Genomic DNA, 12915 nt, shown 5'->3' on the forward strand with positions numbered 1-12915 from the left:
AGCCAACGCAATAAAAAACAGCCACGACTCCTGTGAAAGTTTCAGTTCTGCAGGGAACGTTTCTGTTTATTCTGTTTAGCCATATTTTTGTTGCTTGAGACACATCATGAGCCAGATTGCAGCAGGGCTGAAGAAACATTTGCTCTAATCAACATTTGGGCCGACGGTTCAATCCAGAGATGCTTGGTTGAAAACATCAGTAACAAGCTGCTTCTGGGGAATTGATACGTGCATTGTTTACATGCATCTGTCACCCAGGTCAACCCTGCTTTATCAAAAGCAGTGTGAAATCCCGCACCCGACCCGCATTACACCAGGTCCTGCCCGGGTAGGTTCTGACCCGGGTAGATCACGCCAGTGTGAAAGGGGCTTTAGAACAGAAGAGGCCATTCAGGTCATCTATGATCACCCACTTCCTAGTAGCTGACTGATCTCAAAACAGCCAGCTACTAAACCACTGGGATCTTTTAAGTTGGACCTCTGTGTGAAGAACTGTCTCTAGCACTCTGTCCTAAGTCTATCTCCACTTAATTTCAAACTGTGTCTTCTGGTCCTGCTTATTGTGCAGAGTTTAAAGAATTGGGTACGGTTAACTTTGTCAACTCCTTTTAAGATTTAAAAGACTTCAAGTCTTCCTTATTGGGTCATTCACTGCAGAAGTGTGGATGAGAGAGGTATACATTACATTCAACTGGAGAGTTAGCTGAGCGATCGTGCTTAAAAAAAACATTTTAAACTACTTTCTTAAGTACCACCAAATAAAATAAAGGGAACAAAAGATAGAGGCATCATGTCTAGTATTAGTAAAGACCTTGATATTATTAAACTGTGTCAACTGCTATTGATGTCCATATTTTGACAGCCACTGTTTAACTAGTACGGGTGGTTGGTTTCCATAAATCATGTTATTGTAAATATGAAATTAATCAAACAGCTTTAACTATATACACACACACACAAAATAAATAAAGAAATTATTCCCTAAAGAAATAACACATTGTGTTATAAAAAAATCACCATGCCGAGCTTCTAAAAAAAAAAAAAAAAAAAAACAACTGTCTTGGGTTCTGAATCCCTGATCACCATTGTAATTGTCTTTTTCTCTCTAGTGTAGTGTGTGTTGTACATGGTTCCTATATAAACACAGTATTCCTAAAAGCACATGCAGTACTCCTCCTAGTGAAGAGATGTGGTGGGATTTAAACAGCAGCTGTAGGCTGTCAGTCAGGCCAGAGAGAGACTTTACGAGCTCTGGCCAGTAGCCATTGCACAGCTTCCCCTCACCGTAGGAGCCACGGCCGGCCATCTTGTGGAATTGCTGCCAGGTGAGCGGGCCCTGCACGTGCTGGATGTTCTCCCAGGTTCGGCCGGTCCTTTTCTTCTGGATGGCGTCCTGCAGGAAGGGCTGCAGGGACAACAGCATGCGCACCACGTCCTGTGAGGACAGCGCGCTGACATCCAGCACTGCAGGGGACAGACAGACAAAACAGACAAACAGGTCATTACTGTGCCAGCTCGGGAATCCTCTCACAGGCTAGGTACACTGAGACATGCAGATCATCAATTCATACACTCAGTTATTAGATGACATGTATTGCAATGGTTTACCAAATTTGCACAGTAATTGTGCAGTTTTCTCATGTGTTTCCCAAGCATTTACCATGGTTTGCCATGTCTATTATTTTTACCTATGTTTTAACTATGCTTAATTACACCTTCCTATGCTTTTACACTGGGAAACTTTGATAAGGGTAATCTCAAGAATATGTTAGTTAACAGAACTGTGATACTTTAGACCTGAAGCATATTGCTTCTGAAAAAAACATTTTCTACATAATACAACAAATGTTAAACAGTTTATTTATTTATATACCTGTCTGGTACTGCAAAAAACAACCAAACTGCTTAGTTACTGTCCCTGTTTTATAAACACTTTTCAAATAAATATTTACAAAGTTAAGGGTTTAGATCAGCTAAAGCCCACGTGCTGTCTCTGTGCATTCACAGTTCTTACCGCTATTATGAGGCCAGTCATGCAGAGCACTGCTCCTCACAAGGGCCTGGTCCACTTTGCCCCCAGCCGGGTTATCCACATACTGCTGCCCCTGCTCCAGCGCATTAAAACACTCCACACAAGAGTCACTCCCGTCCGCCCACAGCTTCTCAGCAGCCCAGCTCTGCGAGAGAGCCCCCTGGCGTCCGGGGCAGGAGCAGGTGGCGAGGAGGTCCAGGGAGCTGAGGGAGGAGAGGGGCTGGGAGCACTGCTCCTGCAGCAGCACCAACAGAGCCGCGGAGGGGTCTTGAGGACGCTTGCTGGCAGGGTCTCCAAGCGGGGAGGTCCTGCGGCACAGTGACAGTCTCCTCTCAGCCGCTTGGCCCATCTCCGAGCCCCGGCCGAAGATATCCAGCTCGTCTTCCAGGAAGAGGCCCGCGGCATGAGCAAGGCGACGGTTGACGATGGCGCTGAAGCCGCACATGCAGCGGTACTGGTCTTCCCGTGTGGAGTCAGGGATGTACAGCCCCACGTCGGCCCCCTTCACGTTCATGTTACAGGCGCAGATGCAGCAGCTGTCGAAGTTGCGGTCCTTGAAGATGTTGAGCACAGAGTCAGACAGGATGAGCACCACGTACAGGCTGTGTGCCTCAGGCAGAGGGGCCAGAGCCGAGGGCTCCACAGAGCTAAGCGGTCGGCTAGTGGAGGGAGTGGAGGCTGGGGAGCAGAAATCCGTTCCATCGTACTTAACTGACCCCTGCCCGCTGGCAGCCCCACCTCCCCTGGGCGTGCGGGGCGTGCGGGGGGTGCGAGGGGTGGGCACAGAGAAGCGAGGAGTGGCTGGGGAGGGGGAGGGCTGGATGGCAGTGTTGCTGGCAGAGGCTGCACTGTTAACTGCTGCTGGTGTGCTGGTCTGGGGCGTGTTCATCTGAATGTAGTCCTGCTCCATCAGGCTTCCCACGCTAGGCACATTGCTGCAGGGAGAGAAACAGAGGGATCACACCTCAATCAATTCAGCAGAAGGCTGACCCTTCTCCGTAGTAATTAGATTTTATATTATTGTTTTTTTTTTTTGTTGTTGTTTATTTTTTTTTTGTACTTGTATTATATAATCATTTGTAGGATACAATAGGAAATGTATTTCGATTTCACGGTTATCAGATTTTGCGATTTACATGAAATGTTCCCATATGTAGTTCCTCATAAAAACTCTCATTTCTGAAATAGTGTAAAAATGAATTCAGCAAACATTTGCCTTATAGACACACTATCTTTTGTACTGCATTTAGGAATCTGCCAGCCGGTTTAGTTTACTTAATTGAGCATGCTGCATAGAGCTGTACTAATAAAATGTCTTTGAAAAAGACATTGGCTGCTTAGTTGTATAATAACTAGAGAAAATGATCAATCTTTACAGTGACAATGCAAATTTTTTCTCCTTTAATAACTACTGTGTTTAAATTATAAAATATCCTGAAATACCTACTGTGAAATGTGTGAATTAAGCCATTGTTACTGTGAAACAAATTCAGCCCTAATCACGCTACGTGGGATATTGAGATGGGTTACATTGTATGATGTGTGTAACTTAAAAAGATAACTATGCAGTGCTGTTTGTCAGGCATCAAAATACACAAATATCACAATTAGTCAAACCCGTTGATGGTCAGACTTTTTGAGCTGGCTCCCCTTTGAATCTACAGTATATGAAGATGCTGATGCTGATAAGAGAGATACTGAAATTGGAGAAGGAATCTATGAAAAAGACCTAGGAGTTTTTGTTGACTCAGAAATGTCTTCATCTAGACAATGTAGGGAAGCTATAATAAAGGCCAGCAAGATGCTCGGATACAAAAAGCTGCTTGATGAGATTCTGGGATCAATAAGCTACTAACAACCAAATAAGCAAGATGGGCCGAACGGCCTCCTCTCGTTTGTAGACTTTCTTATCTTCTTATGTTCTTATGTTTACAGTATAAACAGAAAAATGATTTTCTATTTTCTTTATGGGCTAAACTTTTGTAAGCCAACTATACAAGAGCACTTACACAAACCCTCATCGTAGAAGTTTTCACAATGAAATGTAGCGCACACGCATTCTAACATTCTAGTGGTTAGGGGTCAATCATGTATCTAACTGATACAAGTTGATTCCACTTCGAGGGGTCAAGACAAAAACAGTGCATAGGATAACGAAATGTGAGAGACAAAACTATTACAATAATCTGAGGATAAACCATGACAGCATTTATAGGAGAGGGACACCAACAAAACCCTTGGAATATGAGCAGTTACCAGGGTATAGAGTACAGTGATGTCCAAGTGAGACATCAGAGATACTGCATTCCATACAAATTCAACCTGCAAAATAAGTAGTCCACCTTCTGACTACAATGCATGTACATTTTCAACAAGAATAATATGCCTGTCTATATCTGAAAGAAATGCATTCATAAGGGAGTTAACGTTAATTAAACTGGGCACCGCTATCCCATTATTTTCTATGGCAGCCAGCCCTTCTGTTATTACTCAATGATGAAGCACTTCACACAAACCCCTGAGTCCTGCTCTCAAAATGGTTTTTCAGCACACTGCAATGCCTATTTCAGACAAACAGCTATTATACAAATGCTGTTGTATAATAGTGATACTGGCATTGCAGTGGCGTGTTCCTCTGTAATAATGGAACTCCCTTGTTCAAATAATGCTACATGATGGTTTATAATAACTACGCTACAGAGTTGAGCAGACAGTATTTACTCTCTATTATTTTTGAGTTCCCCTCAAACAGCCATCACACTTTCTTTTTATTCAACTTGTAATTTACCATTTACTTATGATGATAGATTTAATGAAGTGGTTTATTTTAATTTTACAGATTTAACCTTGATGTGGGGGGCTCTGAATTCAAAGCTTGTCGAAGCTACACTGCTACAATCTGGCTACTGAACTATGAAAAATAAATGTACCATAAAAAAGGCACCTCAAAAACAACGGTTGCTATGTCATAATTTGAAGAGCTGTTGGCCACTCCAATGCTTAATGAGACAACACGGGAAATCTGTATATCCTGAATTAAACACTGCAGTATTTCCACTACAATGAAAAGGGATCACCTCCAGCTAGCTTTTACTGTCATGTTTTAATACATTAGTTTTTATAGGAAAAAAATAATTGGTTTAATTCTGCTATTTGTATCAGAACTATATAACCTGCAATAATCATACAAACACACCGGCCTCCTAAGCAGGCCCTTGCAATTTGAACCCGACTGTCCTTTCATGATGAACGCCTTTGTGTACAAATCCCTTATGAGATTATCCTGTGAAGCAGTGTGGGGATTAGCGCCGCGGCGGTGAGGAAAGCACAGTCACATTCCCAGCTTGCTGTTGACATGGATTAAAGAGTCTTCTAAAAAAACAAATTCCTTCCCATCAAAACAGATACACGGTTTTATCAGGCAACTGTAGTTTATGTAGGCTCGTTGCAATAATCCGCCCTGTACCTGCCATCGAAAACAGAGCTTAGCATGCCCTCTGCTGGCAACTACATCAAACTGCATCAAAAAGATTGTACAAATCAGTAATATTCTGAGGGTTGGCCAGTCCAGTCAGTACTTATTATTGAAATGAGAGTGTTCCAGAAACCCTGCAGTGTTATAGAGGGAGTGTAAACTGGATTTATTTTTTTCTGTGGCAAACAATAATGAAAAATGTCAAGAGTCGTCAATATGTTTAAAACTATAACGCTGCATAGAGACAGCACGGGAGACAACGAACACAATGCAAAGAGTTTCCTGTAAATACTGCAGGGAGTTCTAGAACACTAATAATGTAAGTATATAGTTAACACTGATGTCTATTTTAATTTGTGTGTCTAAGTCTTTAAAATCTTAAAAGGAGTTGACATAGTTAACCCGATTGAAGAAATGGGTTGAGATCTCATTTCTTATGTTATTTTTTTTTGTTGTTTTGGTCACGTCTATGTTTCTACTGCTTCAAAAAATAGAAGTTGTTAGACGTTGATCAACAAGTTTAGCAAGACTGTAGATTTTGCTCCTAGTTTAACAAGACTGCCAATTAGTCGAGTTTCTTAAGTGAGAACACTGGCTCCATTATGCTGACCTGGTTCCTAGCAGCTGATTGATATAAAAAATATGTAAAGTTGGATAATAAACATATCTAATCACTTTGTGATTTCATATTTCCTTACATGAAAAAATCAAAAGACATTCTAAAATGTCATTTATTTACTTTAAAATGAACTCAGACAGAAGCTAGATGCATTGGCTTGCATTTGAGTACCAATCACTGCTTTCCCTATGACTGACTTGTTGTCATTGTGCATTTCTTCAAGTGACTTTAAGGAAGTTGACCGGATAATATTCTTCTCTAAAAGCTTCAAATAAATTACTATAAACAAAAAAAAATGTATACCATAATATGTTCGGTTTTCATATAGGAAGATCTGAGACCTACCAAATGATATATAAGGTTAGATTTACTGCAGTTTGTTAGCACCAAGTACTTTAAAGAATCACAATTATTTAACATGACTAGGTAACCCATTCCATACCCTCTCTGTGTAAAGAAGTGCGCTTAAAGTACAGTTAACTCCTTTTTAATTCTTCTCTGTTCCAGGCTAAACAGCTTTCATAGTCCTTTCCCTTAAGCCCTGGGATTAGTCTGGTGGTTCTCTGTTAGACTCTCTCCAGTGATCAGAATTGAACACAGTATTCCAAGTGCAGTCCCACCAGTGCATTGTACAGTACCATCATGACCTCCTTTGATTTGTGCTCTACACAACACAGAGTAATGCAGTTTGGCAGCAGGCATGCAGATAGAAGAACAGAGTTCATACTCACACATATCCATCTCGACTGAAAGGGCCGTGTGGAATCAGGGGCAGCTGTTCGATCTTGGGGGGCACGGACCAGGGCGGCCGGTAGCAGCAGGACTCTGGGATCTTGATGGGTGGGAGGCACTGGCTGGGGAGGGTCCGCAGGGGGGCAAACATGGACGACCCAATCAGGGGCTGCACTTGGGGCGGCCGGAACACAAAGGAAAAGTCCTACGGGCAAGGAGAGATCTTAATCTTCAAAATAAACTAGTGTGAGTATCAGTGACAAAAGATCCACTGCAATATAAATAAATACATATATTTTTGCATAACAAAATCATCATTCAGAGAAAACTCTTGGAATCTATGAGAAAGAACAAAGGTCTAGGAAATTTTGGCTATAAGTGATGGCCAAAAATGAAATATTTACTATGAAAGCTGTTTCAACTTTAATGCAACTACCATAGGGTGTATTTGCAGAAATTAATCACTGTATCTTATGTAGGCCAGGTTTTGCTCATTTTCAGTACATTTTTACTACATCAAATTGTTAATGTGAGCAACACCTTTAAACAACTTCAGTCTGCAGTATATTGTTTAGCATGATATGTTATAAATATTACAAGATGATATTGTTTAATTATGGTACACTCATTAAAAATGACACAAACCAGGGAAAAAGAGCAGCATTGTACAAGTGGGACTGCATAGAATTCAATACGCATGGAAAATAAGAATGTGGCAACAGACAAGTTTTGCCAATACACCCTACGGTTGTTCCATTAAAAGTGAAACAACTTCCATAGTAAAAATGGCACTAGACAAAATTCACATCCTTTCTACCTTGTCCTATCAGTGACATTTCTTAAATGACAAACATGGAAAAAAATAAATAAATATATATATATATATATATATATATATATATATATATATATATATATATATATATATATATATATATATATGGATTTCTCACAGGGGCCTACATTAAAGATAATACCCATCATATAGACCAGTGAACCTGGGTTCAAGCCCCCCCTTGATCTACAACACAAGAAAGCATTACTCTTAGGTCTTAAAAATCAATGTGGCATACACATGACACTGTTGAAGAAACTGAGTACAAAATAAGGGTACAAATAACACCCTTTTTAGATTTCCAGAACTTTTAAAACAAAGATGCCTGTTTCACTCACCTTGATCTCCTCTGGCTTGGGGCTGGCCATGCCTTCCTCCACCTCCATCCTGAAGGCACAGAGGGGGGCGCTGGCGAGCATGCTCAAGGGGGTCTCCATGCTGGCAAGGTTGGCAGGCTCTGAGCCCAGAGCATCCCGGTACGTCATGACAGGAGAGAAGGCAGGGTGCTGCTCCAGAGAGGGGGGCGTGGGGAACATGCGCTGAAGATCTGCCACTGCTGGGGTGGGGGGTGGACAGCCATCAGAGCTTTCCAACACACACTCAGCAAAACATTTATTTTGTTTAAAAGGGACTGTAGTGAACAAATTGATTCCAGAAACCTGTTTTGTTCTTCCACTAGCTAAATGTGCAGTTTCAAAAGAGAACTCATTGTATTTTATATTTAAAATGTGATATATGGTGGTAATTTTGCTAAAGAACGTCCTCGATTTCTATAGCTTATTTTCAGGATATCTCACTTCCTATATCATTTCACCCCCAGCAGTGTCTTTCAAGTCATGTTACTGACTAAAAACATGTCAGTCAGTAGGGAAAGCAGCTGATTGGTTAATGACAGGAAAGAACCCACTGAAGGGGTGGGGACAACTTTACTCTCCAGGTAAAATGATCAAGCAAGTGCAACGCTAACTAAAAGCATGGCTTACAAACAGACATTTCTGAGATGTTTTAAAATAAAAATGCACGTTTGCTATACCATGTGTTTCATTCAAAACTGCACATTTGAGACCTAAATAACAGGTAAGATGTATGGAACTATTTTGTTAACTTCAAACACTTTTCATGCAGCTCCTTAACACAAAGTGCAATCGATTTTGTCAGGCTGCAGCTCAAAATACTATTAGATGATGCAGCTGCTGATCCCAATCATTCCTACCCTGACACCTTCATTAGCAAGGTGCTTTGAAAAGCACATTCATGCGACATTTAAGGTTGAAGCCCTTTCTGATGTCCTGTGTTATGCATTAGCCATAGTCCTTTCTACAAGTAACTATATTATTTATTTTCACATAAAATGTAATCAATTGCCACACTTTGTTACCTGTCTGAAAAAAGAATCACTGCAGTTACAAAAATGCAATACAGCAATCCATTACTGCCCAACACTGGATAGTGCAAAGCTTAGTAGTCCTTACTTGGATGATATGGCACAGTAGTTCTACCGTCTTTCCCTAGGGGGCGATCTTCAAATCCCAAGGCGGTGGCCTTCAAGGACCGGCGTGTTGGGGAAGAGGTCTGAAAACAAGGAAAGGCCAAAATATAGACGGGAGTTCAAAAGGCTAAAACTATAATTTCAAACTTTTTTAAATTTTAGGGGAAACTATGGAAAGTAGACATTTGAACTAATGCCTTCTTTAGTGTACACATATGTTTTCTTTGTATTTGTATGTGCATATGTTTTGTAGTTCTGGGACATGCATTCAAATATGTGAACAAACACTGCTTGAAATGTATTCAATAAAAATGACCATGTTTGTGTTCGCTCAAATGACAGAATGTATAGATGCCTGGATCATGTAAAGGAAAACGATGCATGAGGTTTGAAATAAATAACACACATTCTACTGAGAGTTTCTCTCCTGCCTCAAATGAGTATTTTGATAGGGTTTAGTCTAGCTTTTTTTTTTTTTTTTTTTTTTTACTGTAACATGGTATGAATCATACGTCTGAGAATGCCAAACTAAAGAATATTTGTTAACATTTTTGAAGAATACTCTAATACAAAAAAACTATGTTCGCCCGAAAGCAATTTTGTTTTGCAATTTTCTCTGGGAGAGAGGTAGCGGAAACATTTTAATAGACAAACATTTCCAGTTGAAATAAATAATTTTAGATTTGAAAACAGTGGCACTGCATGTCAATGCTTCCTAGTGCAGTGGGAGAGGTACAGTCTTGTCTGGGTGCGCTGGACATCATAAATAATCTGTGTGGTAGGACACACCCAGAGCCTGTCACTCACCCCCAGCTCGTCCGAGTCTGAGTTGTCGAATATGTTCTCCAGGTCAGAGATGAGGACCACAAGGTCGGTCTCCCTGGTCAGGCTGGGGTTGAGGATGGCTTTGGCCGCAGCACTGTCCTCCTGTGGCTCTTCTGCAGGACCAAGAGGTTTGTCAGAAACATACAAATCACCCACAACAAGCACTGTACAGCGGGTAGCAACACTGCAGAGCAAGGAAAGTGCACCAGTGTGCACATGTATGAGAACATCTCAAGATTGGTCATTTGTATCCTTTATACACCTACCTGCATGAAAACCTCTGGGTGTGAGAATTGTAATTTTCGGTCACTAATCAGAGATATAGAAACAATATGCATTTGTGTGAAAATGTTAGACCACTTTGTGCTTTAATTAAATTAAACAAGTCATACATTTTACCATTTGTGGCTACGTGTTGCTTTTCTCTTACTATCTTAAATAAATTGCATGTGTGGCCTATGAAAGTTATCAATTAAATTAGACAATCAAAAATGTGCTTATTTTTACAATTTTCCAAGATTTTCAGTTCCAGTGGTTTGATTTCATGTGCACAACAAATCAAAACTACAGAAGCAATGGGGTGTTCTAACACTTGTTAGTATCAGTGTTTGGAGAAGAAATTCATTCTGCAGGTGATTCAATGAATTAGTTGGTTCAGACCAGCTGAAACACATCCTGACTTCTAAGAGAGTAATCAGACCAGCTGGGTGTCGATCATGTGTAACACCCATGTATACAAGGGTTTCATTTGAAAGACGACAGATACATTCCCCATACAGATCACTGGATTTCCTCTTGTTTAACAGGTTGTATCACATGAAGTGGTCGAATCTCACAGTTGAAACATTTCACAATGTTTCAATGAAGAAACCAGCACCAAACAAACACTTTAATCCAAATGGTCAGTGATTTTTTTTTTTTTTTTTTTACAGTATTTAAAAACATAGTAGTTGTGTCTTCTATACCCTTAGAAAAGCAAAGTATAATAAAGCACAGTGAAAGTCTGATAAAGCATAGGTAAACATTGTAAAGCCCAGAGAAGTATGGTGAATCACATTACAAAACATAGCAAACATTGTAAACTAGGGGAAATCATGGGGAGAATGCAAAACTACAGTGCAAAAATATGGCGGTAAAGTTTTATAAGGGTATTTTAGACCAATTTAAATAGATTTTGATTAAATAAAATTAGTCATGAATGTAAGTGCAAGTAACTGTATGTTTTACCTGACTTGGGAGCAGAGCTAAAAATTGACATAGCGTCTTTCCCATCAGGCACTGGGGTAGAGTTGCCATCTTCCGCCTGCAAGAATAACAGGAATGAAATATCTATAGGAGAAATACCTAGATATCTGTACATGTCATGAACACGATAAAACAAAGAAACACCTTAGTCTAACAAACTGGAAACACTTAGACTGAAGATGGTCTGTTTAAAGCTTTGTGAGAATATTGAGTTTTGTTCTGATCAAGGTTTATGGATTACAGTGCAATACAGATACTACTGAATAGGGTGCTGTCCAATATAAGCTGATACTCTATAAGAGGTCAGAGAAACTACCCAGTTGGCTTACAAATCATTTTGTACCTTACACAGCACCATAGGTTATACATACATATATATATATATATATATATATATATATATATATATATATATATATATATATATATATATATATATATATATATATACATACATACATACACACACACACACACACACACACACACAGTACTGTGCAAAAGTTTTAGGCAGGTGTGAAAACATGCTGTAAAGTAAGAAAGCTTTCAAAAATAGACATGTTAATAGTATATATTTATCAATTAACAAAATGCAAAGTGAGTGAACAGAAGAAAAATCTACATCAAGTCAATATTTGGTGTGGCCACCCTTTGCCTTCAAAACAGCATCAATTCTTCTAGGTACACTTGCACACAGTTTTTGAAGGAACTTGGCAGGTAGGTTGGCCCAAACATCTTGGAGAACTAACCACAGTTCTTCTGTGGATTTAGGCAGCCTCAGTTGTTTCTCTCTCTTCATGTAATCCCAGACAAACTCGATGATGTTGAGATCAGGGCTCTGTGGTGGCCATACCATCACTTCCAGGACTCCTTGTTCTTCTTTACGCTGAAGATAGTTCTTAATGACTTTCGCTGTATGTTTGGGGTCGTTGTCATGCTGCAGAATAAATTTGGGACCAATCAGATGCCTCCCTGATGGTATTGCATGATGGATAAGTATCTGCCTGTACTTCTCAGCATTGAGGAGACCATTAATTCTGACCAAATCCCCAACTCCATTTGCAGAAATGCAGCCCCAAACTTGCAAGAACCTCCACCATGCTTCACTGTTGCCTGCAGACACTCATTCGTGTACCACTCTCCAGCCCTTCGGCGAACAAACTGCCTTCTGCTACAGCCAAATATTTCAAATTTTGACTCATCAGTCCAGAGCACCTGCTGCCATTTTTCTGCACCCCAGTTCCTGTGTTTTCGTGCATAGTTGAGTTGCTTGGCCTTGTTTCCACGTCGGAGGTATGGCTTTTTGGCCGCAAGTCTTCCATGAAGGCCACTTCTGACCAGACCTCTCCGGACAGTAGATGGGTGTACCAGGGTCCCACTGTTTTCTGCCAATTGTCAGCTGATGGCACTGCTGGACATCTTGTGATTGCGAACGGAAGTAAGCATGATGTGTCTTTCATCTGCTGCAGTAAGTCTCCTTGGCCGACCACTGCGCCTACGGTCCTCAACGTTGCCTGTTTCTTTTGGACAGCACATCTGGAAACCCCTGTCTGCCTTGAAATTTCTGCCTGGGAGAGACCTTGCTGATGTAGTATAACTACCTTGTGTCTTGTTGCTGTGCTCAGTCTTGCCATGGTGTATGACTTTTGACAGTAAACTGTCT

General features: G+C 40.5%; 1 protein-coding gene across 1 annotated transcript in view; it reads right to left on the reverse strand.

The window, feature by feature from the left end:
- LOC121299806 (mediator of RNA polymerase II transcription subunit 13-like) overlaps positions 1-12915 on the reverse strand; it is a 123594-nt gene that overhangs the window by 16975 nt on the left and 93704 nt on the right. Inside the window, 7 exon segments of the mRNA XM_041227896.1 lie at positions 1285-1464; positions 2015-2967; positions 6858-7063; positions 8032-8249; positions 9166-9265; positions 9990-10120; positions 11235-11310. Coding sequence (XP_041083830.1) covers positions 1285-1464; positions 2015-2967; positions 6858-7063; positions 8032-8249; positions 9166-9265; positions 9990-10120; positions 11235-11310 — 1864 coding nt within the window.

The sequence above is a fragment of the Polyodon spathula genome, chromosome 25 (genome assembly GCF_017654505.1).
Source record: "Polyodon spathula isolate WHYD16114869_AA chromosome 25, ASM1765450v1, whole genome shotgun sequence".
In the NCBI taxonomy this organism is placed as follows: Eukaryota; Metazoa; Chordata; class Actinopteri; order Acipenseriformes; family Polyodontidae; genus Polyodon; species Polyodon spathula.